Source organism: Ambystoma mexicanum, chromosome 8, assembly GCF_040938575.1.
Source record: "Ambystoma mexicanum isolate Mex_15411 chromosome 8, UKY_AmexF1_1, whole genome shotgun sequence".
Taxonomy (NCBI): domain Eukaryota; kingdom Metazoa; phylum Chordata; class Amphibia; order Caudata; family Ambystomatidae; genus Ambystoma; species Ambystoma mexicanum.
Genome location: NC_090929.1, coordinates 1,389,814,564 through 1,389,842,052, shown reverse-complemented (window position 1 = coordinate 1,389,842,052; position 27,489 = coordinate 1,389,814,564). Strand labels below are relative to the sequence as shown.

The 27,489-nt window shown below is 44.5% G+C and overlaps 1 protein-coding gene across 1 annotated transcript in view; it reads left to right on the top strand.

Annotated features, from left to right (window-relative positions):
- Positions 1-269: 269 nt before the first annotated feature.
- Positions 270-27,489, top strand: part of ABCC2 (ATP binding cassette subfamily C member 2) — a 467,216-nt gene continuing 439,996 nt past the window's right edge. The window contains exon 1 of the mRNA XM_069611520.1: positions 270-575. Coding sequence (XP_069467621.1) covers positions 534-575 — 42 coding nt within the window. The 5' untranslated portion in view covers positions 270-533. The remainder of the gene's footprint in view (positions 576-27,489) is intronic.

Below are 27,489 nucleotides of genomic sequence, written 5' to 3'. Positions count from 1 at the left end.
TGGAAGAGTACAATCGGCAATGTACCATTAGAATACTTGGGAAACAGGCCCACTGGTCGGTGTTTGAGGGCATAGCGGTTGCTTTGGAGCAGCTGCACATCAAGTTCAAGAATCCTGCCTCGTTAGTCTTCATTAAGATCAAGTGATTTGGTTTCCCATTAAGTCTGGTGCTGTATTATTAGACCCAATCATTTCATACGCCAATCACTGGGAAAGACGTGCCCTACACGCAGGAGATTTGGCTGCAAGGCAAGTGGTACGGCCAAACATCTCCAGGACCCCTGGCGAGCAGGAACCCAACTCACAAACACACTTCTGCGCTCTTATGAAAGAAGTACGGAGGAGTTAAAGATTAACAAAGACAGAGCGAGCTCTGCAGGTGATCTCTGGCTGCCAGGCCTGGACCTGGACGAGTAGCGAAACATTGTGGGCGAGGGGGGACTTTTACCCCGGCGGAATCATTCGCAGATAGCAGTCCTGCTGACACACGGCGAGAGAGCCTGGGAGTCAGTCCCCGAGCAGCTCCCGCAGCCATGTCCAAGGCTCTGGATGAGTACTGCGGCTCAGTCTTTTGGGTGAGTTTCATTTTCTGTCAGCGGGTGTGGGACTTGTATAATTTAATTCAAATCATTTTATATTTATTTTTATTTATACACGTGTGCATTGTTTACCGTCCTGCATGTGTAGGGGTGAAGTTGTTTTAGTTCGCTATTAGCAGTATCATACATGTCCAATATCTGTGTTTCTCGGCGCGTATAGACTCTATCCCGTCTATCTACTATCTGTGTGCCTGTCTGTCTGTCCGCCTGCATGCCTGACAGTCAGTCCAGTCTATCTATCTGCATGCCTGCCTACCTGTCTATCTGTCTATCTTTCTATCTTTCTGTCCGCCTGCATGCCTGGCAGTCAGTGTATCTCCCTGTCTGCTGACGCATGTAATGCTCCATGAGACGTCATGGATGCGCTTCTTTGTGTTACTTCATGCTTTGATCAGCTCGTTGGCTGTGCTATGGATCGCTTTACCATAACGAGCAATTGCGATGAAAAAGAGGTGAAGAATACGGCGCCACTCTGCCCTTGATTAGCCACTGCATGCAGTTTGTGTGATCAGTTGAGCAGTGCCGAGCCGCCGGGCCTCAGCTTGGAGACAGCTGTTTAGGACGCAGGCGTTTTGTGGGCCTCTGTCCGGTCGGAAGGTTTCTTTTGATCACAGTCTACTCTGCCATAGTCCACGGCTTTGGCAAAAGTGAGATGAGCAACATTTAAACTGGCCTCCTTCTATGACTCGGAACTGTCAAACAACTTCCAAAAGAGTCACAGCCATGAGAACAGTCTCCATTCCAGACGTCAGCGGCTTGTTTCTGTGGCCGGGTCTGTGGCTCAGTGGACTAATGCTACAGGGACCTGTGCTTGAGCTCATGATCACAGGTTCGAATCTCGGCAGGCCCACTCACAGGTTCGAATCACGGCAGGCCCACTCAGCCTTTTATCCTTCTGAGCTCAACAATAAACATCTGTTATTAGCGCCGAGATGCCCCTCCGGAGGTGAATGTGTGCTTTACAAATACTCCTGTTATGTTATAGTTGAGGTAAGTAGGGCTACACAGGCCAAGTCACATGTCAGACCATACTGAAGCCGCGCTCAGGTTGATTTGTGTGAGCGAAAACAGATGAGGACTCTTTATATCATGTCTAAAGCAACAGGTTGCAAAAATCAGAAGTCCCTTTCACCAAATTATCTATTGGACAAATACCACATGCAGTGGTGCTTTACAGTGGCGTAACACAAAATGTGGGGGCCCCCCTGCGAACCATGCTGAGTCCCTCCCCCCCTTCTCGGCAACAACTCACCACTCGTGCCACACTCTGGGCTGGCCTAGATTCTCACGAGTGCACAATACGCACTAACGTGATGCTGGAGGGGTATGCCACACACTGTACTAGGAGAAAGATATAAATATGTATTTTAATGCAATAGAGCACACTTTCTGAGAAAAATTGGCTAAAAAACCAGAGTGTTTGTAATTGTTTTGCAATTAACAGCAATCCAATACATACAAGTCACCAACAGTGCATATGAACATGAATGCTTTGCTATTAAAAATGCCATGCTACACTGAAAACATGTCCCACTGGCTACACAATGTAGACCAGTGTAGACACGTGATAACATTACAGTAAAGCATGCCAGCCCACATTTAGACATACCTAGAGTGGTTGCACCAAAATGCCAGTCGAAGCAATAACACTCATCAAGAAGAGTGCACACATTCAAGCCCAGGTCTTTTCGGCTTCTAACAACACAGCCAAACTCTTTCAAATCTGCAAGGACCTGGTCAATCCTGATGTGGTCTCTACCTCTTCTGTTCCCCCCCAGGCCCTCTGTATCGCTCTGGCCTCTCACTTCTCTGCTAAAACTCAGGACATCCTGTCCTCTATCTCCTCTTCCTCTCCCTCTTCCCCTCTCAGCCCCCCTTTGGCCATCTCTACCTCTCCTCCTCCTTTCTCCTCTTTCTCTCTGACAAGGTTTTTAGACAAGTCTGATCTATGAAAGTGTCGACCAAACAAGTGCTCCCCAGCTCCTCCAGAACCATCAAGAACCATATTGATACCCTCCCTCCAGCCTTGGGCGATTTCTGTAATCACTCTTTCGCCACTGGAACATTCCTCTCTTCCCTTAAGCACACCCTTGTGCACCCACTCCTCAAGAAGCCGTCTGCCGATCCTACCTGCCCGGCAAACTATCAGCCAATCTCCATCACCCCACTCTAGGAAAAGCTGCCCATTTCCCAGCTTACTCTCCACACTAAATCTGTTGGTTGTCTCCATGGCCATCAGTCTGGCTTCAGAGCTGCCAGAAACACGGAACTGCTCTCCTGAACATCTGTGCAGATCTGCTCTCTAACCTTGATTCCAGCATTCCTTCTGTCTTAATCCTGCTTGATCTTGTCTCTTTTTTCGTCACAGTCAACCACGCCATCCTGATCAATTGACTACATGAGAATCTGGGTATCACGGATCAGGCCCTGGAGTGGCTGACCTCCTTCCACTTGGACTGCCCCTCCAAGGTTCAACTTGGACCCTTTCTCTCCACCACCTCTCTCTCTTCCTGTGGCGTTCCCCAGGGCTCTATTCTATCACCTTGGTTTTTCAACCTCTACTTGGCCCCTTTGGCCCACTTGATCTCTACTTTCTCTAATGATCAGTGGTATATGGACGACACTCTGCTTTCCTTCAGGCACCTCTCCTCTCTCGCTCATTCCTGACTGGCTAGCTGTGATTCAGGATTGGTGCGCCTCCAACGATCTCTGCCTTGATGCCAGTAAGATGGAGATCCTTCTCATTGGGACCCCTGCCCCTGCTTTCACACTCTCACTCTGGCCGCCTAGCTTGGGCCCTCTTCCTTCGCCTTCCTGCGATGCAAAAAACCTTGGTGTCACCTTTGGCGCCACTCTCTTTTTCTCTCCTCACATCTCAGACGTCGCCAAGGAGTCCCACTACCAACTGCTCCTCCTCAAAGGGACTCCTCCCTTTCTCACTTTCCCCCAGAAGCTCACTGTCTCCAGAGCCCTGTTTCTCTCTAGGCTGGACTACTGTAACAACCTCTTTCTCAATCTGCCTTCCTCTACTCTCTGTCCTCTGCAACTAATCTAGAACAGGACTGCAATACTTATCCTTGGCCTCAAGCCCAGGGATCATATCTTTACAGCCCCAAAATCTGTCCACTGGCTCCCAGTGACTGCAAGGATCAAGTTCAAGACCCTTTGCATTGTCCACAAGGCTTTCTCGGGTTGGGCCCACACTTCATACAATGCTTTCTTCCAAAATACCTTCCTTCTCGAGCCCTTCCACCTGCTGCCTCCAGCTCTCTAAGGGTTAGATGCTTCTCCAGGCAGAGAGGTGGGTGGCAGATCTCTCTCCTCTGCAGGTGCCTCCCTCTGTAATGGCCTCCCTGCCCCTCTCAAACTTGAGCGGACCACCTGAAGTTCTGGCAGCAGCTCAAAATGTTCTGCTTCTCCTCTGCTTTCTCTCACTCCCTCCCCTGCTGACCTACCTGACCTACCTGTCTGCTGTACCAACTGGTTTCTTGGCTACCCTCAGAGTCTCCCTGAGTACAGGTTCTTTCTTGATCAGTTACCCTTGCACAGCCTCCGAGCCTACCACGCCTTTAGGGATTGTAACTGTAATCCTTCAGTCCCTTGTTCTCCTTGCACTACCCAGATCCGCGCTGCCCTGGCTGCACTTACCCAGAGCATTACTGCCCTGTTTTCCCCTCCCCTATTCCTTGCACTTCCCCCTCCCTGTCCCCATGCATTTCTCATTCTTGCACTTGCATGATCTGAATAGCACAAGGCCTAATAAGATGGTTTGTCATGTCCTCCCTCTATCTTCCCTCCCTTGTCTTGTCGCGCCTAGAAACACTTGTGTACAGGCGTGCTATAAATGACGTATATCATATCATTTTATCACAGATGCCCAGAAAAATATACAATGCTGGCTAGACTGGCAGCACCCAAATGCCAATCTAGCCAGGTAATTACACTTAGCAGGACTGCTTTATCAGAAATGCACAGTTAAAACAAAAGTCATACCAAACTGAGGAGTGACTAGACTGACTGGGTTACGAGACATTTGGTCGAAAAAAATTGGTCGACCAGACAAATGGTCGAACCAATTTGGTCGAAAACCAAATGGTCGAATTTTTATTTTTTTTTATTTTCACTTTTTTTTTTTTGGGGGGGGGTCCCCTCTGGGGGTCCCCTCCCCAACCCCCTTTTTTTTCTAAAAACCCATTTTTGTAAAAAACGAAAACCCGAAAAATAAATATATAATTAAAAAAAAAAATTCGACCATTTGGTTTTCGACCAAATTGCGTCGACCAAATGTCATTCGACCAGTTTTAGGTCGACCAAATGTCTGGACACCGACTGACTGCACCAAAATGCATCTCTAGCCACTAATACCACATATCATATCTGCTTAGCCTGGACATGGACAATCATTATGATTTATCGTACTATCCCCCCCACACACATCCTCTCTGACACCCTACCCCAACCTCCAAAATCAGCTCCTTGGCCGAGAATTACCTTCATGTCCCTCTTCCTTGTCCCAGAGCTTACGTATGAGGCTCCTTGCCTCAGAAGTAAGTACTGGGATGAGGAAGAGTGGGACTAGGAGTAATGAAGATTTCAGGTAGCTAAGTCAGGCATTACCTCCATGTACGCCTACCTCATCCCAGTACTTGTATATGAGGCAGAGTGCCTCATACACAAGTACTACCTCATACACAAGTAAAGGGACAAGGAAGAATAGGGCTAGGAGTAGGGATGATTACCAATAAGTAATCAAGCCATTAAACACAAGTAGTGGCGTAACAGCATTGAGCTGACTGTGCTTCAGCACTCCCCCCTGCAATGGTGGGCTATGTTGACTCAACCTGGCTGACCTTCAGTGCCGTTGTCGGACAGAACAGGACACATATGTTCAACAGCACCTGGGTTGTTAACAAGGGCCCAGCAATTACTAGCATAAACCATTTTACTGCTAGTACCTGCATTCTAATGCCAATTTATTCGGGAATTTAAATCGTGATGTGGGTTTAGTACTTGCATGCCAGGGGAGTCATTGGAAGGTTAGAGAGGGAACAGGAGACCGTTCATTCTCACAGCAGTCCATAAGCGGGTGCTTTCAGACTTAAAGGAGGGAGTTAACTGCTTGTAACATTGAAGCTGCACTAGAATAGTCTCATTAAAATGCGTAAAGAAGTTAGATGCCCCAACACAACTACGTTTGTCCCTCCCCCACCGCCCATGAAGTTAGCACCTCTCCCAACATTTGACACACCATTCACCACATAAACACATGCACACCCAACCATCCATACATTTAAGTGTACACTCTTTCACCATACAGGCACACGCAGGCAGCCATCCATACATTTAAGTGTGTACCCGTTCACCATACAGGCACACCCAAGCAGCCACCCATACAGTTAAGTGTTTACCCCTTTACCACAGAGGTACACATTCCCAGACACCCACCCATACATTTAAGTTTGCACCCTTTCACCATACACTCACACAGGCTGCCACTTATACATTTAAGTGTGCCCCCTTTCACCAGGCAGGCACAATCAGGCAGCCACCCATACATTTAAGTGTGCACCCTTTCACCGTACACGCACGGCCAGCCACCCATACATTTGTGCTTACCCTTTCACCATACACTCACACAGACAGCCACCTACACATTTAAGTGTACACCCTTTCAAAATACACTCACACATGCACACGTCATGGGGTTGAGGGGAGCCCCGTTACTTCAAAAAGAAATGGTTTCTTTTTTAAGTCACTCTGACTTCATAAAGTAATTATTAGAGTTAAGGACCGAACCATAACGGAAATAATGTCTTTATGAAGGCAGAGTGACTTCAAAAATAAACTATTTCTTTTTGAAGTCATAGGGCTCCACCTATCCCATGACCTGGAGACCTCCAGCCTGGGATCTTCCATATCATAGGATGGGGGGAGCCCTCAGACTTCCAAAAGAAAGCTTCTTTTCGTAGTCACTCTGCCTTCATAAAGACATTATTTCTGTTGCAGAATGATTTCTTTATGAATGCAGAGTGAATTCAAAAAGAAAATGTAAAAAAAAACATATGTATTTTCTTTCTTTTTTTTTCTCCAACGGGGGCCCCTCTCCCAGGACATGTGCTGGCGGAGCCCCCAGCACTGCGGGGGCTGCGGCCCCCACATTACTCCAGTGGTACTTTATATTACTATTGTAAGCTCCTTGGCACCTTCATAAAGCCACAGTACTCTGATGGGACAACATCGATGTTCTTTTACTTATAGTTGGAGAAATGTTACTCTTTTTAATACGTGGACACCCCGCCCCTTGGTCTCTTGCTCCTTTGATGCAAAGAATCTTCCAGTTCCAGTGTATGTGAAATACACGTAGACTTTGAACTGAAGGGGAAATCCATGAATATAAGGCTCTTCAGAGTGATGCAAGCAATTATTTGTATCAGTTTGATAAGTCAATTTAAACACTGTTTCCTTGTGCCGACAGATTCCTGCTCTCCCCTACCAAATTCCACACATGCACTATTTTATCCTAACACTATTCATGTCTCCAAAACACCAAATGACTATGGGCCTCATTACGACCCAGGCGATAACCTTACCGATTCCGCCTTGGTGAATGGAGCAATTACCGCCCCATTCCAAGGTTGGCGGGGGCGGTAATTCCCCATTCACCATGGCCCTTCCCCATTCCCATTTGAGCCCCCATAGCGCTCAATGGGAATGGGGAAAGCGCTAATAACGATATCGCTAATTGCGGTACCGTTATTAGCTCCAAAGTCCCTTTGCGGGTCCTGTCCTTAACGCCTGATAAAACCAGGAATTAAGGGAGGACTCGCAAAGGGACCTCGGAATAGGGCGGTAAGGGATTACCGGCACAAGTGCCCTTACCGGTACCGGTATTCCCTTACCGCCGGGGTCGTAATGAGGCCCTATGTATCGTAAAAGATGGTTCAAAGTATTATTGTTATTATTATTATGATTAGGCTATTGGCATTTTAATGTACCAGATTACCATTCTCACACTGCAAGGCAGAACTGTGTGAACTCCTCTGACTATCTTTCCCCTCCCGTTTGACAACCCTCCTCCCTACCGTGGAATAAAATCGACAGGTCTTCCCCGCCAGGGCTGATATCATTTGAAGGCAGGGCTCAAGTCGAGGGTGAACGCAGATGGATGGAGTGCCCCACCTTTTTCAGAGGGCACCTTGATATACTAATTTCTGTTGACACCACATTCAATTGATATGTTAATGAGTCCCCCCACTTTTATTTTTAGGACTTGACCACTGTTTGAAGGTATTGGGACAGATTGTAAGAGGCACATGAATAATGGTTGTTTCAAGTGCTTGGTGCATTGGGAAGTGCAAATAACCTTCAAATAGGTTAGTCAGAGAATGCCTCAATCGATGGTAAATACACCAACACATCCCTCCTGCCCCTGCGATGTTTGGTACTGTAACTCGGTAAACAATTTAATTTAGAATGTAGCCCGAACATCCCCTAACCACTGATATGCCTTTATCCTCCAAAATCCAGAAGGCCTTAAATCTATATAATTCTGGAAGCTTTAAACAGACCCTATAGAGGGAACCAACTTTTCCCTTAATCCCCGAACACACTTTGATGATGTATTCTTCCAGGCATTTCAAATTGCCTATTATAACGGGGGCAGCGGGATAGCTTGGGGCCCACCTTAGTTTAACTTCTTTGGGTCCATTCTGATCATACACCTCGATTCAAGTCAGTAGGCCTGGTCTTCAGTGAAGAGCCATTTATTGGTTGCCACAAACTGTGTGGTCCGATGGCATTTACGGGCATCTGGGAGCCCAGGACCACCATGCACGAATAGAGCTTGCAGGGGTATTTCCAAATAATCCAACTGGAACATGAGAGAGGTAGTGTTGGAGGATGTGTACGAAGCAGAGTAATGAGGTCATCCTGTATAGTGCATGCCTGCCAATTAGAGAGAGAGGTAGGTTTTGCTAATGTTTCATATTTGCTCTTCATTTCTTGGCAGCTGGATTGTAATCAAGGGCTGGACCCAGTTTGAATCTTTAGTAATATCTAGATAGTTCAAGGTGTGCAATTCAATGCTTAAGGGGAACTTCACTGTGATTGTCTTGTCCTTTCCTGGAACAGAAAAAAAATCTATTTCTGCTGGTTCATCCATAGTCTGCTATGGGACCCCTAATCCTTGACAATGCCCATTATCCTCAGGCGCAATATCCCCAGTGACTTTAAGGTAAAATAGGAGATCATCTTGTGTACACAGATATTTTGTTCCCGCATTGGCCACTGAAATCCCTGCAACACAGGTCTCTCCTGATCCATTTAGTCAGGGATTCCATAGTGAGGTCGAAAAGCATTGGAGGGGCACACCTGCTGTGTTTCACTCACCAGTACATCCCCCCAGACCGTTACCCATTAACGTTCACCCTTATGGTAGGGTTTGAATAAAGAATTCTCTTCTAGAAATCAGTGATATTGGGAACCCCATTTTAATCACTGCTTTGCAAGTGCTTTTCCATCATACACTGAGCGATGAACGAATTATACAATTACGCGCATGAAAACTCCTTGACGTTAAATCTTTCGAAAATCAAATGTATGCTAATCACTAAGAAAAAGGTGTACAAAATAGCCCTAAATACAAAATTGGAGATGGTGGATTATGTGCAAAGTTATCCATATCTTGGTCTTGAAATGAATGATAGAAATAACTATGATGAAATCACAGACTGTAGTAAAGCGCGCCAGATCACATCTATACTATGGAAAGTTGGCAAAAATACCGGGTTCACGATTCAGGGCATTTTGAATTTTTACAAACAATGTTTTTGTCCTATGCCCCTGTATGGCTTAGAGGCCCTTGAGATGAAGGAGATCAGTTGGCTTGAGCGCCTGGAGGGCAGGTTCTGTCGCAGGGCACTCAATTTGCCACCTTTGGCCCTATGGAATACCTATGGCTTGAACTTGGTATCATGTCACTAGGTACTCAGCTGCTCAAAAGGAGAGGGGCGTCTACATAAAATCTAAAATGGCACAGATCTGTCCCTTACTGAATAAAATAGGCACGACAGGGGACGCTGCAGCTGCTAGAGCTCAGCTCACATTTGAATCTCTAAATTTGGTTTTCTTTGAGAAAGTATGCTGGACCTCTTGCTGTGAGGCGTGACGTAATTACGATTCCGTTAAAGCGTCATTTTTCGCCAAAGCCAATATTTCGGACTGTACCAAAAATGACACCCACCTATCCACGTTAAGTAACTATAGCCCGGTTGCACAGGTTTCAAATAGTTTAATGAAACCTGAACCATATCTCCTTTAAGGCCCGAGCCCTGGTGTATGGCACTTTATGTTGAGGCTACAAATCAACGCTCTCCCTCTGCTAATAGTCACAGGGCCCCAACAGGGTATGGAAAAAGATCAGAGGCTGTGTCGGATGTGTACATCGATCAATCATTTTGAATCTGCTAGACACGGTTTGACAGAGTGTGGTAGCCTGGTCCCGGCATATAAGTGTCTGCTTGGTGGAAGAGTACACGATTACGAGTCGATCATATCAGACTCTTTCTGGACCTATTGTCTAAACACAGACTCAACCAAAATGCACGCTGCACTTTATTCAGTTTGGAAAATAGTTGAAAAGTGTCTCAGAATGCATCAGAGATTGGTGGGTTATGTGGCAGAGGAAATATTGCACTGCATGCCCATGGTATCATTCAAACTTTGCGCCCTGACCAAGGGGAGGGCAGAATTCTGTCTGGTTTAAAAATTATCACGACGATCAATGGTAGGAAGGTGGTGGAAAATTCAGCAGAGCCTATGGAAAATGACTGATACCAGGATTGGAAGTGGTTGTCTGTCTTTCTTCCTATAAATCCATCGAGGAGGTTATGAAAACTAAAGATCCTGTCATGGAATACTCGGGGGTAAAAACATTATTTTGATGAAAGAGCCAGTAGTCGATTAATGACAGTAAATTATATCTTTACTGCAAGAAAGCTGGCTCATGAAACCCTTTTTGCTGGATGGTTATAACATATATCAGTCTCTGGCCAAAAGAGGTACATTGGGAATACCTATGGGGGGGGGGGGGTTAGTCATAGGTGTCAACAACCAGATTGCATCAAAAGAGATTGGTGTAGCAGACTGTAATGATAACATACTAGGGGTGGAGATTAGCATGTTGGGGTCAGAGCAACATTTTGTAATAGTTTATATATGTGATCCCCGGGAAGAGCTGTGACTACTTGGAGGCAAGATGTTTTGGGGGAAATGGCGTGGGTTTGCTTGTCTAGAAAAGGGGGGGAACATGATGGTGATTGGAGGAGATTGTAATGCACATTGCGTGGATGGGCAGGTAATTGTAGATACTGAAAATGTGAAATCTACGTGCTCCATGAAACAAACTAATTGCAATCCCCAAGGAAGAAGTTGGTTTCGGTATATGAAGGAGTGGGGATTTGTTATTCTTAATGGTAGAGTTAGGGGTGGTTACGATGGTAATTATACATGGAAAATGTGTGACGAAGTAGCAACGACATATTGCTTTTGGATAGCCAATGCTGATGTAAACTGTGTTGAATATTTAGACATACAGTTTAATGATAATAGTGATCATGCTGTACTTGAATTCCAACTCTGTTGGGAGGAAACCTTCCATCAGGGGCATATATAGGAGATGTGGACGTAAATGGGGGGGAAAATCATATGACATGGTCAAGTAAAAACTTGAAGGTGATGAACGAAAAGATAGATGGAAAAGAAACAAAAAGGATAATAGGAAATCGCAATTTGACAGTGCAGGATATTATTGCATGATTCACAAAACGTACCTCTGACATCATGCCCAGTGGAAAAGGGTACGCTTATGTAGGGAACCCTAAGAGAGTGGAGACGTTTGATCGAGAAATGTAGATTTAGGCACTATTTCAGACAGTTAAAAAAACAGGAACCTGAAATTGGCAAGATAGTGCATTTAATAAAGAAGGCAAGAGGCAACTATAACAATTGGGTAAAGAGGAGGCGAAGTTCACTATATAATATGAAATGGCAAAAAATAATAGCCAGGAGTAAAAGCGGGGATACAAAGGGTATGTGGAGGGCTTTTAGAGCGATAAAAGAAAAAAAGACTCAGGTGGTTATAAATCCAATTTGGCGAGAATACATTTTAAACATATATGCAGGTAGAAATAGATGTCATGATGAAGAGACTATTCAGAATAATTATACCTTTCAGGTAGACATCAACAAGGAGGATATTGTGAATAGAATAAAAAAGTGAACAGAATCTAGAGCACTGGGCCCAGACGGTCTTGCAAATATTGGCCTCTCAGGAAATCGAGAAGTTTGCGAAGATCTTATGGTTGTATGATATGATAGAGTATGTGATAAAAGTCCGGATACCAGATTCTTGGAGACGTGCTATACTGATTCTGGTGTGCAAAAAACATGAGAGGACAGATTCTATTAATTAAAAGGCTCTTGTCCTTTTTGGACGTCCCAGAAAAGCTGTTTTCTTCCTTGGTTCTGGAGAAAATGTATTGCAGCAATGTGACTCTATGGATTGGAAGACGTTTATATGTCAAATTTAACATGGCTGGAAAATGTAGAAGACAACATCTGGAGGACAATAGTTGGCCTTCTGCAATGTATAGTGATAGAAGCATTGAGAACAGAATTGTGCCTTACGTCGCTGACAGGGCTATTATACGCCAGGAGAGCCACACTTTATATAAAGGCCATGAAGGACCCATTATGCCCTTTATTGTCCCTGATGGAAGAAAGTGGGTGGAAAAAAATAACATACTTAGTAATCGGCCACAACAATTTTGTACTCTTAAATACTTTAATCAAAGGGTCGAGAACTCTGAAACACCTCATTATACGTGATTTATTCAGATTTTAAGGCTGCATTTGATATGGTGGATAGGGAGCGGCTTTGATGGAAATTGGAGGGTTGAGGTATTCCCTCCCATCTTCTGCAGATATTCAAGCAATTCCACATGCACTCTAGTGTAAGGGTCAGGTTGGATAGCAGGGGTGCATTCACAATGGATATTCCAATCTCTAAAGGTTCAAAACAAGGTTATGTGCTTGTGCCTCTGCTATTCAACTTGTACCTGGCTGATTTGCCCACTTGGTTGGAGGGGGTTCGTAGATGTCCTCCTAAATTAGGAGCAGACATTGTCCAGTGGTTATCATACGCTGACGATATGGTGCAATTAGATCACTCAATGATTGGACTGAGGAGGACTGTTGAATCTTGCAGCCAATATGATATGATATGATATGATATGGCATTAATAACGCACCTATACACAAGTGTTTCAAGGCGCAACAAGGCAAGGGGGGGAAGAATGGGAGGATAAACAACGATCCTACTAGGCCAGGTGTCATTCAGATCGCACAAGTGCATGGGAAGGGGGAAAGGAAAAGTGTGCAGGGGGAAGGGAAAGAGGAAGTGCAGTACATGGGAAGTGGAATAAATATGACACATAAACAGCCAGCTAGTGGCAAGTGCAAGGAAGTGCAGACGTAAGTGCTAGTAGGGGGGACTGAAGGGATACAGAAAACGGTCCCCAAGTGCAGGGGTTGCCAGGGAGGCAGTGCAGGTGGGTAATTGAGGGGGGCTGGGCCAGAGATCAAAAGGGTGGCCAGGTAGCCAGTGCAATTACGGTCAGGAATTCAGCAAGGGAGAGAAGGAGAGAAAGCAGAAGCAAAGAGGAAGGTTTTGAGGTGTTTCCGGAACCGGAGATAGTTCTCCTTAAGTTTCAGGGAGGTAGGAATGCTGTTCCAGAGAGAGGCCCCTGCTGAAGAGATTAATCTGCCACCAACTTGTTGCTTGGAGAAGCGACTGACCATAAGGGAGTTGGAGGCAGATCAGCGAAGAGCTCGAGAAGGGAGATATTTAGGTTGAGAGAGTTGAAGGTATTTCGGTCCCAGACCCCAGAAGGCCTTGTGTACAATGCAGAGGGTTTTGAACTTAATCCTCTCAGCCACTGGGAGCCAGTGCAGAGATTTCAGTCCTGGAGAGATACGATCCCTGGGCTTGAGGCCAAGGACAAGTCTTGCTGTCCAGTTCTGGATAAGTTGCAGAGGGCGGAGAGTAGAGGTAGGCAGATTTAGATAGAGGCTGTTACAGTAGTCCAGCTTGGAGAGGACCAGGGCTCTGGAGACAGTGAGCTTCTGGGGGAAGGAGAGGAAAGGAAGAATACTTCTAAGGAGGTGAAGCTGGTAGTGTGACTTCTTGGAGACGTCAGAGATGTGAGGGGAGAATTCCAAGGTGTGAGGGGAGGATTCCAAGGTGAATTCATTAAAAATGAATTACGAAAAGACAAAATGGATGTATATATTTGTATCGCACATGACCTGTTGGTATCTAGGCGCCAGTTTCTTTGGGGAAGGGCAGGTTATTTAAAACGCCCTCTTTTTTTACATTTTTGTTTTTTTCCCAGCATGGATCCATGATTCGAATCTGTGTTTGCTCAGCGTGGTCTTGCTTCCAAGGCCTGCACGTTGCCAAAGAGTTATCCTCCCATACCATATAGGTAAAAAAACAAGTATAGATAAGCCCTTGAAATTTAAAGATGGGAAAATACAGCAGGTTCGCATTTATTATGAATATCTGGGCATGTATGTGAGTAAAGAAAATAAAAGTGTGGAAACGGTGGACATAAAGCGAGGTAAGGCTCTGGCATTATCAACACTGTTTAAAACATGTGCTGAGAACTATGCAGGATATAGTATGGAGGGTGAAATACTTGCATATAAGCAATGTATTGCACCCATGTTACTTTATGGATTGGAAGATGTTTATATGTCAAATTGAACATGTCTGGAAAATGTAGAAGACATAATCTGGAAGCAAATACTTGACCTACTGCAATGGATAGTGATAGAAGAATTGAGAATAGAATTGTGCCTTACCTCGTTGATGGGGCTATTATAGGCCAGGAGAGGTGCCCATTATATAAAGGCCATTAAGGACCCATTATGCCCTTTATTGTCCCTGATGGAAGAAGGTATGACATCGAATGGTGATGTTGGAATGAGGGATTTTAAGAAGCTTAATGAAGAGGTATTTGACAGAATTGGATGCGCCCCGGATTGGGGTTAAGAATATTGGTTATTGAGAAAGGAATATATGTTAAAATTAATTATATGGGATTGGAACTGCAATTATGATCACCTCAGCATGTTGAAATCATTGAAAGAATGTAGGGATTGCCAAACCTCCTTTTTAACCCCTAAAAATATATGAAATGATCCCCCTCATCTAAAGTGAGAAGATTTGTATTGCTGTTAAGCCTTAATCAAGTGCCTGCATTGGAAGTTCTGTGCCCCAGTCTAGGTTTGAGTAGAAATGAAAGAGGATGTAGAATATGCAGGTTGATGGAGATCATAGAAGCGAATAGGCATGCCTTAACTTCCTGTAAGGAATTGGGTACGATCAATGTGTATTATTTAGGGACGTTTGTTCATGACCCAAATAGTATGAAATCGTATCACTTCTGGAGGGAGTGTTTAATGGCTGGGAACTGTAAATTGAACATTGCATTATATAAGACGTGGGAAGTGATATGTGAGAGATTACCAAAAGTATTAAATAGTTCAAGGATAAACTAGATGGAAGGATGAAAATATTAAAGTATGTTATTTTGTAGATTTTATTGAGAAGTTTTATAGGAGTGCAATATATAATTAATAGAAGATTGATATCTATATATGTAAAAGTTAAAATGTGTGGGCTTGAGGCTTTGTGTATGTGCCCTATACAATTCCGCACCGTTTCACCAATCTGAACCAAATTTGCACAGTCACCTGTTCAGACCCTCCGGACATTACTGGCTACATGACATCTGGACACCCCATCCCTTTCCCCAGAGGTCAGCAAAAGTGCAAATTTGGGTGTGGGTGTATGGCTTCATGTATGTTCCCTATACAATTACACATCATTTCACCAATCTGCACCAAATGTTGCACCTGTTCGGACCCTCTGGACATTACTGGCTATAGGACATCTGGACACCCCACCCTTTTCCCCAGATTTTAGCAAAAGTGCAAATGTGGGTGTGGGTTTGTGGCTTGGCGGATGTTCCCTGTACAACTCCACATCATTTCATCAATCTGCAACAAATCTTGCACAGCCACTTCTTAGGACCATCCAGACATTACTCGCTACATGATATTTGGACACCCCCCCCCTTTGCCCCAGATTTCAGCAAATGTCTCTGGGTTTGAGGGTTTGTGGCTTTGCGTATGTTCCCTATACAATTCCACACTGTTTCACCAATGTGCACCAGATTACGCACAGTCACCTGCTCGGACCCTCCAGACATTACCTGCTACATGACATCTAGTCACTCCACCTCTATCCCCAGAATTCAGCAAAAGTGCAAATTTGGATGTGGGTGTGTGGGTTTGTGGCTTCACCTATTTTCCCTATACAATTCCACACGGTTTCACTAGTCTGCACCAAATTCTGCACAGTCACCTGTTAGGACCCTCCAGACATTACTGGCTACATGACATTTGGACACCCCGCCACATTCCCTGGATTTCAGCAAAAGTCAAAATGTGTGTGTGAGTTTGTGGCTTGGCGAAGCGTTGTTCCTTATACAATTCCACACTACCAATTTGCACCAAGTTGTGTACAGTTACCTGTACCTATGAGGGAATGAAAGGCCGGGTAACACCGGGTATATCAGCTAGTTTATATTTATGACATACATAATTTTTATGATGTAAATGGTATGTAATGTGATAGTGCTTTTTTATTGGCCATAGATTGTGATTTTATGAAATGTGAAGAATGATTGATTGTGATACAAGTTTTGTGTAAAGTAAAATTTTTGAACATTACACAAATAAAAAAAATGCTTTTTAAGTGGCAGCTCTTGTTCTGTTTGGGGACCTCTCTTTCACACTGTGTGCTTGATCTTGCAACAGGTATTGTGATTTTACAACTCAATAGAAATAGGCTGTTAGAGTTGAGTAGTAGGTACAGTGGTCGAAGTATATGAAAAGAAGTTGTGGAATGATGTTCCCCGGAGACTCGCCTCCACAAACCCCATTGCCACAATCCCTCGCACGTGCAATACAAACCCCATACATGGGTCCCGCTTTTCCTTCATTCCACCCCAATAACTGTGTAAATACTTGTGTAACCTAAGCAAGCCTGGAACCTTGGGTTCTTCTTCTTTAAGACTGACTCGTCGCCAATGTAGTAAAGCAGGTTCTTAAGTTACACATACATAAGTTATAAGGACAGATAAACAGGACAGATTAACACTGACTCCCCATCACCCAGGCACGGGTTATCTAACTGCCTAGTAGTGGAACCCTCAACATAAACATTCTCACATTGACACATTCCGCATGACCTCACCAACTTACATCAGACACAGGGAAGCACTATATAACAATACTGAAAGGAAAATCAATAATTAAACCATTCCGGAATAGTTTCTTATCAAAATAAAAGTATAGGAACAGTGAAACATAATTTAAAAAAAGCAGAGGAGCACCGCTCCCAACCGCTCCCGCTCACTTCGACCACTGAGTAGGCATCTAATTTTCTTCTTACTGGTGGTGGTAATGTCACAATCAGACGTAAATTGGGAAATTATGCATTTGTTTTAAATTTAGACAGTGCAAGTTTCCATGTTTCTCTCTGCTCCTTCTAGGAACTACTCCATATCGCACCTCTTTGAACAAAGCATTCTGGAAATGTGTTCAATTTCCGTTCCCGTCATTTCGGTGTGATTGACCTGTATCCTCCAAATGTTTAGATACTTCTTGCCTTTGAAGACCTCTTACCCACTTTCACAACTTTAAAATGTTAACTAAGGAAGGCTGCCACAATCACGCACGGTCAATGTGCACTGAGAGGAGGCCAACGGGGGATCCGTAGTGCGGGAGGGCGCAGGCTAACAAAGGAAAGCGTGGCCTGTGATGGCAGACTTAGGCCACTTGGCCTGATAACGGTAGGTTGAACGAAAACAGATTGCGTAATACTGACATATCCAAAGCAGTGCCACAGCACAGGATATTTCAGGACATGCATGAATCAGCAGAATGAGAAATGCATCGTGTTTGCCTTTGGAAACAGAAACATTGATTGCATGTTTTGGATGACATGTCAAAAGCCATCTTTAAGGGTGCCAACACTGTCCCTCCACTGCATAAGCTTGTGAAATCTTCCCTGCTTGCATAAAGAGTGCATGGTGCTTAGTGCCATGCCATGCACATGTTAACATTACTGGGCGGAATAAACGTTTATACCCCGAAGAACAAGAACCGGTCTAATCCCACGCAATAGAGTGATGCATCATAAAAAAGGCCAGATAATATGGTCAGGTCTCCACATACACCTGTGACCTTAGACAAACCCAGAGAGAATATATCCTTGACAAAAGGAGACTGATTTGCCACCCCGTCCTTGATTAAGGGAAGGTAGCTCTCATGGGATGTGCCACCAATCCAACATCTAGAAGGTAGTAGTTATCCTTTTCCCAACACTCTGCTCTTCTCCATATCAGCTTCTCCCCGCACATATTATGTCTCTCGTAGACAATACTTTTATAATAAGAATGTGATTCCAGACCATACAACTGATGGCCTTCATCACAGTCTGGATATTGCCTATTTGCCAGCAATTTAGTTCTCAGATAGTTCAGAGGCAATTGGTCACATCTGCTCTACAAGCAGGTAACTGCCCTTTAGTGGATATCGTTTACCATGGTGCTTGCTTTGTCGGTGCCACGGGTCTTTATTCTTGCATAATACACAGGTTTGCTAAGTTGTCTTTGGGTTCCAGACCTTGTTCCCTTGTCTTCAAGCTCAGCCAGGGAGTTCAGTTGGCCCTCATCAACGAAGTGTGGGAGCCCTGGAGCCCTTTCCTTTCCATCCACTGCTGAAACTACAGCAGTGATTGAAAATCCACTCAGTCCCATCATGTAGGAGTTTAACCCTAGCTGGGAACATTAGCATTGTTGGAGACATCTGTCTCTTATAAGCCACGTCACATTATTAAACAATGTACGCTGACTTTCTGTGTGTAGTCTGGAGAATACAGAACAGAAGCCTTACCGATGTTAATCAGTTCTTTCTTTTTTGCTGCTAAGAAGATTAGATCTTTGTCCCTGTAGTTGAACAACACTACAACCCTTGTGTATGCCTCTGGCAGTGGATTGTTTGATGAAACTCTGCTGACCCTTGAAATTGTGAAACATTTTGATAATCCGACGGGGCACGGATCCACCCCTGCCCTGCAGAAATTTCTCCAAGATTGGCTGCATTCTTGTGTCTTCTGACCCTTTGAGCAGACCCATCAGGCAAATGTTGTATCTTTAAGACCGTGTCTAAGCATCTTCCATGCTGTCCTTCAAAACTTTGGTGGCAGCGAGCAACCCAGATATCTATAATTTAATGGTTGCTACCTCTGATCCTAGGTTGGAAATCCCCAAATTCAGCTTCCAAGCATCTTCCCAACATATTATGTAGGTGTCATCTCAGTTGGTTTACCTGCTCACCATCTGATCCGATCTGAAACCAGAAGGTCGACCTAGAGTCCTGTATGGCCTTGATCACCTTGACCAGCTTAAACACCCATTCACTCTCCATTCCCTTGTCTGCGGGATTGTCGCAATGCCTCTGTGGGTCTTAGATAGTCTGCCTTTGCCTTCACAGCAGGCAGTAGTTGTGTCTGGTCTCCGATTGCACATATGCACCTTTTGCCAAGTTGGCCACTACAGCCACAGAACATGTTCACAATCCACACAACTTAATTCCAATAAAATTCAATGGTGCACTGGTGGGCCTGCTGTTCCCAAGGTTCCCTCTGCCTTGAGGCTGATAAAGTGCAATTTTACAGCCTGTCAAGCCCCCCCCCCGGTGTGATGCGGGATGCAGGACCCCATCAGTGGCCTGCTCCAGCCCCCACAGACTCAGCTCAGTCTCCTGCGGCTGCCAGAGCATGCACCGGCTTCACTGCAGGCACTATCAGAATTATTTCAGCGCCAGAGGGAGAGCATGGTTTATTTTTAAGTGGCAGCTCTTATTCTGTTTGGGGAACTGTCTTTCACACTGTGTGCTTGATCTGGCAGCAGATATTGTGATGTCACAACTCAATGGCAGTAGGCTATTAGAGTTGGGTAGTAGGCATCTCATTTTCCTCTTACTGGTGGTGGTAATGTTTCAATCAGACGTTAATTTGGAAATGATGTATTTGTTTTTTTATTTATACAGTGCAGGTGTCCATGTTTTACGTGTGGTAAAATAGCTGAAGGAGTATTCTGAAACGGAGCATGTTAGGGTAAATTTGTTGCCTCGTGCCTCGAGATGTCAATCGCAGGGAATGTTCTATCCAAAGGTAGTATTCTCTGGTCATTTCCCATTACGCAGTCATTGAATGATTTGCGATTTAATCTCCCGAGTCAATTTCTACACACACAATGGAATGGAAATAGACCAATGTCAAGAATGCTTAAACCATATACATGAATCCACGCATTCCCTCCGCTCCTTCTCACAATGTAAATTCACACCTCTTTGAATAAAAACCTTCTGGAAGTGGGCTTAGTTTCCGTTCCCGCCATTTCGCTGTGATTGACCTGTATCCTCCAATTGTTCAGATACCTATTGACTTTAAAGACCTCTTACCCGCTTTCACAACTTTCAAATGTTAACTAAGGAAGGCTGCCGCAACCAAGCGCGTTCAGTGTGCACTGAGAGGAGGCCAACGGGGCATCTGTAGCGCGGGAGGGCGCAGGCTAACAAAGGAAAGCGTGGCCTGTGATCGCAGACTTAGGCCACTTGGCCTGATAACGGTAGGTTGAACGAAAACAAATTGCGTAATACTGACATATCCAAAGCAGTGCCACAGCACAGGATATTTCAGGACATGCATGAATCAGCAGAATGAGAAATGCATCACCGCTTGCCTTTGGAAACAGAAACATTGATTGCATGTTTTGGATGACATGTCAAAAGCCATCTTTAAGGGTGCCAACACTGTCCCTCCACTGCATGAGCTTGCGAAATATTTATTACCTGTTTGCTAAAGAGTGCATGTTGCTTATTGCCATGTCATGCACATGTTAACATTACTGGGTGGAATAAACCTTTATGTCCCTAGGATCAAGAACCGGTCTAATCCCATGCAATAGAGAGATGCATCATACAAAAAAGGCCAGATCATATGGTCAGGTCTCCACATACACCTGTGACCTTGGACAAACCCTGGTCAATGATCAAAGAAACAGACAGTAACAAAGAATCTAAGCACTGTCTCCTCCCCAATCGGACCATTAAACATTACCCACATTTTGCTGGCATGGACAGTGCCAGATCATCCATTAAGAGTCCTTTAAACATTTACAACACAATTGAAGAATGTGACATTTCACTACTAACCATCAAAGGAGTGTGATTCACTGACACTTTAATGAAATCCCTGACCATGATGCTCGCACCTGGGTATTGGAGGAGATATGGCTATTGTATTGCCAGGCAATCATTTCAGTAAATGATACCACTCACGTGCCTAGCAATCATGTGAGCATCTACCGGCCAAAGTGAGCATCAATGCAAGTGTTACCATTACCTCAAGAATAGTACACCGGCCACCAGGCCATTACCCTACCATCAATATTGAGTATACAAATATCCTGCTTGCATTTCAAAAGTCAAAAGACAAATCCTGATACTAGGGGATTTCAGCCTATTGCTAAGGGATCGGCAAAAGCACACCTGCCCATGACTTTATTGGTAGCATGCAGAGCCTGTGCATCAAACAAGCGGTCCACTGTCTCACACATAAGGTGTGGGACACAACTTTGGCCTGGACTCCTCCCTACGTTTCATAGTTAAATCAGGTAATTTAGAGAAACTATTATCAGGTGCCCACCTTCTGATTACAGGCCACTTTAGTGCCACCCCAGAAAGCCTTCGCATGGATAGAAATATCAGGGTATCGGCAGCTGCATCCTACAAGCTGCTCAAGAAGGTCTCACGGGATGCTGTTACCACATTCTTTATCCCCTCTTCCTTGGACATACCACCCAAACCAAGCCCAAGTGTCTACTGCACAATCTCCATTAGGAAATCTTGAAGATCCCAACCGTCCTGTCACACATGGTCCTCAAGAAACCTAAGTTGGTCCCAAAAAACAGTCAACAGAGGGTACACTGGCAATATGGCCATCTTAAAGAAGAGTGGCAGAAACCTTAAGGGACTCTGGGGACAAAGACATCTGGCACAGTACGAGGGACTAAATCACAGGGGACAGCAATACATCTAGGAATAAAGCTAGCAATATTTTCAAAATCTACAACAAATTAGTGAAATGGGATCACGTAAATTCGTTCACAGCAATGTACCGAAAGCTGCTCAGTGAAATCTATGCATTCGTCTATGGCAACGTGGAATCCATAAAGAGCAACACTGGCTCCCAAGATTGCTCCGCTGGGGCCCTTTGTGTTGATCTTGCAGCAATCTCCTCTTTTATAATATTCCACCCTCCTCTGAACATCATCTGCACCAAATGATGAATGGGATGTAAGCTTCTGCTTCCCAAAGAGACCTACGCCCTACAAACCTGGTGAAGGTGGAGCAGATAACCACACAAGCCCTGCCACTGACCTTCTGTAATGCCTCATCATAATCTATCTCAGTTCCAGACTTTCAAAAAAAGCAATTGTAACTCTGTTCCTCAAATACCCAACACAAATTCTAATAACTTAGCAAATATCATCAAATTTCAAATTTCTTATTGGAGGAAAAGTCCTAGAAAGTCTTGATTTATTCCATCTTCAAGCCTACAGCTTAACTAATCCCTCCTACATGACCACCAAACAAACTTCAGTCTATCCAGAGAGATTTAAACTACCCTAATGAACATTAAGAGGAAATCACTGAAAAGTCAACAAAAAAAACAGTCAATCTCATTCTTCTCAAACTCGTGGCTGCTTATAACATGTTATGGAATATCACGAGATCTTACGCCAATATCTTCAACTCACCATGGGTTAACAACACTTGAGTTGTTAGTCGACTTTCCGAACAGACACACTATGCAAGTGTCTTCGGGTCACTTCACATCAGAGCCCGGGCCATTTATATTCATGGTCCCCGAAAGATTAATGCTATGCCTGTGGTTTTTCAGCATATTTTCTTTTTTTTTTTATTCGTATATAATTGCATTAACAATTTTTACAAAAAGGTGATGTTGGTCAACTAACAAGAGCCACACGAAGAGCGACAGAGGAAAACAGAAAAGTGCAGCAGTCCCACAGTTGAAAACCAAACAGGGGACGATTCCCACCTGGTTTCCTCCTCTTCCCTGTTAGAGTGTTGATTCCAGGTCAGGGGCCTCATCGTCGGTCAGCGTCGGGACTTTAGAGGCAATTGATTCTAATGCACATTCCAAAATTTTCACGGTCGCTATCGTCCATTTAGTTTTCTCCCCTGACATCAGCCTATTCCACTATGTTGTATCTGCATCGTCTAGTGTTCTAGAAAGATCTGTAGATAGGGTGGTCAGGTATGTGGCTCTTGTTTTTCTTAACTCTGGGCAATATAACAGCAGATGTATTATCGATTCAATCTCATTTATTTGTTTGCAGAGTCGGCAGGACTTCTTGTTCGTTTGTCTTCTGATCGCCTGGATTTCCCGGGTTGGAAGGAGATTGAAACGTGCCCTCATGAACATTTTTCTTAGTTGCTTATTTGGAAGTTTGCTGCAGTATCTCATTTGTTCTTTTAACTTATTGAAGTTAGGAGGCAGATCTTTAGTCAGTTTGTTCTTCTGAACTTTTTCCAACGTTTCTATCCAGTCTTGGTCTTCCAATTCTGACTTCGCTCTTGTAGGGTTATTTATAAGGTCCTCTTCATTGCAGGTGATATCAGTGAGCTTTTCTCTCAGGTTGTTTGTCCAATTGTTTAAAATAGCCAGGCTATGGTTTGCTATTTCGTCGGCCACTATCTTGTAAATAGGCAAGCTGTCCTTGATGAGAGTGTTTCTCCAGAGTTGCATTGCATTTAATTCCACCGTGGCTTCTAGAGAGAGTAGGCCTAAGTCTCTTCTGATAAGTTCCATTGCGGTCGCATTTGGTAGACCCCGGACCGTTTTCCAGATGTAACTCTCAAGTTTCTGCCATATGTTCTTAGGAATGCTCAGGGTCTCTCCCATGCCGTATGTCAAGGTTGGCACCACCTTCCCTTTATAGAACTCAATCGTCGGGACCAGGGAGAACTTGCCATATTTTCGGTCTAACATTTTCATTTGGACCGCAAGATATTTAGTTTTTTCCCACAAGATCTTCTGCGTTGTAACTTCTTTTGCCGAATTATCGATGTGGACTCCTAAGTATTTGAAGCTTTGGACCACTTCGATTTCTACTTTGTCCAATGCCCACTTGTAGCCTGAGATGTTTTCTTAGCCTTTTTTCCAAATATCAATATTTTTGTTTTAGCTTTGTTTATTTTGAGGTTGTTTTGCTCCGTATATTTTGCCAAATTGGCGAGTTGTCGTTGTAAGCCGATTTGGGTTTGATCTAACAATATTAGATCGTCTGCGTATAGTAGACGTGGTATATTGGTCTTACCCAGCTTTGGAGGAAAAGCTCTTACTGCTTCGTCCGAGTCTTTAAGGTCCCCCAGAAAAGCAATAAACAAGGCCGGGGCCAGAAGGCACCCTTGTTTTACTCCTTGTTCCACCGGTATCTCTTGCGACAGCAGGCCTTGATTTTTTAGGCGCACTCTTAGCTTGGTGTTGGTATATAACGCCTTCACCGGGTCCAGTATTTCCCTAGGGCAGTTCCATTTTTCCAATTTGTTCCACAGTCTCCATCTGTCCACTCTGTCGAACACCTGAGACAGATCCACAAAAGCCATGAACACAGTCGGCGCTCCTTGCTTGACCTTGGCTTTTATCAAATTTAGGATGAGGATGTTTACTGTAGTGCTTCCCTTCTTTAGGAACCCCATTTGAAACGGGCCATTTGCCGGTGATGAACTGGCCCAGCTACGAAAATGGGTCAGAAGGAGGGTGGCAAAAATTTTGCCTATTATATCGAGTAGTGCAATTGGTCTATAATTACTCGGTTCTTCTCGATTCCCTCGTTTGAAGATTGGCACCACCACCGCGTTTACCCAAGACGGCAGGAGCGTTCTTGTCAGTCTACACTGTTCGAAGATGGTACTGATTAGGACTGCCCAGATCTCCGGGTTTTGTTTTAAGTCGATGTTACTTAATCCATCTGGCGCCCGGTCCCTGGATTTCTTTAAATTCCTTATGACGTTTTCTATGTCGACCTTTGATATAATGTCGATCCAAGCAGTTTGCCCTGAGTTCATGCTTCTTGGAAGATGTGATGGTTGTGCCTTGAACAGATTTTCAAAGAAGTTCACCCAGGCCACTTCACTCACCGCGTTTACTATTTGGTTTTGCGCCTTCTTGTCAGATTTGTTAATGAGCGCCCAGAAGTCTCCATTTTTTTTTGTGTTTAAAGCGCGCAGCATTTCCTCTGCGTCTTTCTGGTACATCGCGTGCCTATGACCACGTATCCAGTTTTTATATTTTGCACTTTCTTGTTTCAATGCGTTCCATGCTGTTGGCGAGTTCTCTTTTATGGTTTGTCTCTTAAGTTTTCTCAGGGTTCTCTTCCTTTCTACGACCTCTTTGTCATATATATGTTTATTTGGCTTTTGCTTTTGGTTTTTACCCTGCAATTTCATCCTGTACTGCAATAAGAAAGGAACATAGTCCGGAGTTTTGTTCTTTTCTCCTCGTAGGGCGGCCTTCATTTTGTACTTTTCAGTTATGCATTCGATGTTAGTTGCAGTAAGCCGAATGCGGGTTTGTTGGCTGTTCGCTTCAATGGAGTTGCTGTATCTCTCGTGATCCGGCCGTCTTGCTTGCCATTCTATAGCCACAAGATTATGGTCGCTTTCTTTCGTTTTGGACACTGAGTAGTCTTGAATACTTGCCACCAGACTGTTAGAGACAAAGAAGTAGTCAATATCGGCTTTGGATACGCCTCTTTCCCATGTTTGATTCTTTACCATCCATGCTTTCAGTGCAGCGACATTATGAAGATTTCTCGCTTTCATAAGCCTCATCCATGAATTTCCTCTTTCTTCTGCTGGGGATTTCAGCTTCTTAGATTGTGTTATTACCTTATCCGTCCTGCAATTTGCGTTTAGATCTCCGCAGATTATTATATGCGCCGTAGGGTGATCCACCATGATGTCATCAATTGGTTTTGCTACTAAATTGCAAAAATCTGCTGTCGTGGTTCTTTCTGGGTTCCAATATGCCGTTATTAGTGCGATTTTTGTTTTTTCCATTCTCTTTCCTCCAGGTTCTTCCTGCGCCCATGTTGCAAGGATTGCCAGTACCTCGTACGATTCGACTATGGTTTTTACTCGGGATATTCTGACCCCCGACTTTATGGCTATCAATAGCCCTGAGGATGGTCGTCCAAACAGGCCCTTTGATGCTGGCGAGAATGTAATATCAAAGCCGTCTAGGGCCAGTTTCTCGGTTAGCCAATGCTCCTGCAGGCATAGGATATCGAATGCCCCTAGATCCTGATTCTCCGGGTTTGTCAGGTGCCGATGGCCCCTCGTGTTCCAGGAGGCCATGGACAGAAAATCTCGCTTTATGGTCCCTTTCCTGGCTTCTTCTTTATTTGTTGGAGGCGGTGTATCTTTTGTCCCACCTCCTGGTGATTGCTATTTCTCGGTGTCTAGATTTAACGTTGCTTTTAGCCAGTTCCATGGACCTTTTGGTGTTCTGTTTACTTGCGTCTCTCCCCTCGTTGTTTCTCGATCTTTTTCTTTTCTGCCCTCTCGATCTGGCACTTCTCTCTTTGTTCGGGGTGTCTGTGGCTTACTGGGCGATTCTTCTCTCCGGCGCTCCCTTCTGTCACGTGACTGTCCCCCCTTCTCTGTGTGCTTTTCCTTACGATCTTCAGTTCCTTTAATATCTCTGCCTCTGTGTCTCTCATTCCTTGGTTCCCGCGTTTCCCACTCCTGATGGCGACTGCTTTCATATCCTGTGCGGTACATCGGAAACTGTCTCTTTCTGTTATATAAGTCTCTCGTGCGGGATATGTAATGCACTTTATTTTCACAATTTTTCTTTATGGGTAGCTCTTTCCGGTCTGTTTTGTTTAGCTCTAGTTCAGCCAGGGTATAACCTGCTTGCTATAGGTCCTTATATGCTTCATCCGTGACCTCTTTTACAGCCTTGCTTTTGATATGTAGATACGTTTTGGACTTTTGGTCCCTATGGTATGGTTCTATTAATACGAAGTCGTCAGTCTTTAGATGTTGTAGACAGTGGATTCTACTTATTATCTGCAGTACTGTTTTTCTATTCAGCGCTATGTATTTGGATTTACAGGACGTTTGCTCTAGTTTGAAGACTCTTAACTCCTTTTGGGGGTTAAGTTGGATCTTGGAGTGCTCTGTCTGTGTTTTGCTAGGATTTTCTCTTTTCTCCTTCTCGTCTCTTCTCCTTGCGGTTTCTTCCTGCTGCTGCTGTTGTTGTTGTTTCACTGGGGTTGAACCCCGCTTGCGGAGTTTCTGGTTTTGTGGAGAGTCTTTCTCCTCAAGAGATGCTGGTGCGGTTTTTCCTGTCATCTTTTTGCCTCTTGTTTCTTTTCCCCTCGCCAGCTCCCATGGCTGTTCTTCCGTCAGTCCATCTGCGCCTCTAGCGTTTTCTTCTCTTACTTCCGTGTCGCTGTAGATTGACAGGTCCAACAGGGCGCTTGTCCTCAAAAATTCCTCTGTCGTTTTGGGCGATGTTACTGTCCTTTGTTGGCTTTTCGCCCTGGGTTTGCTCCTGCAAGGTGGAGTTGTGGGGCTTTTTGTTAAATTAATAGTT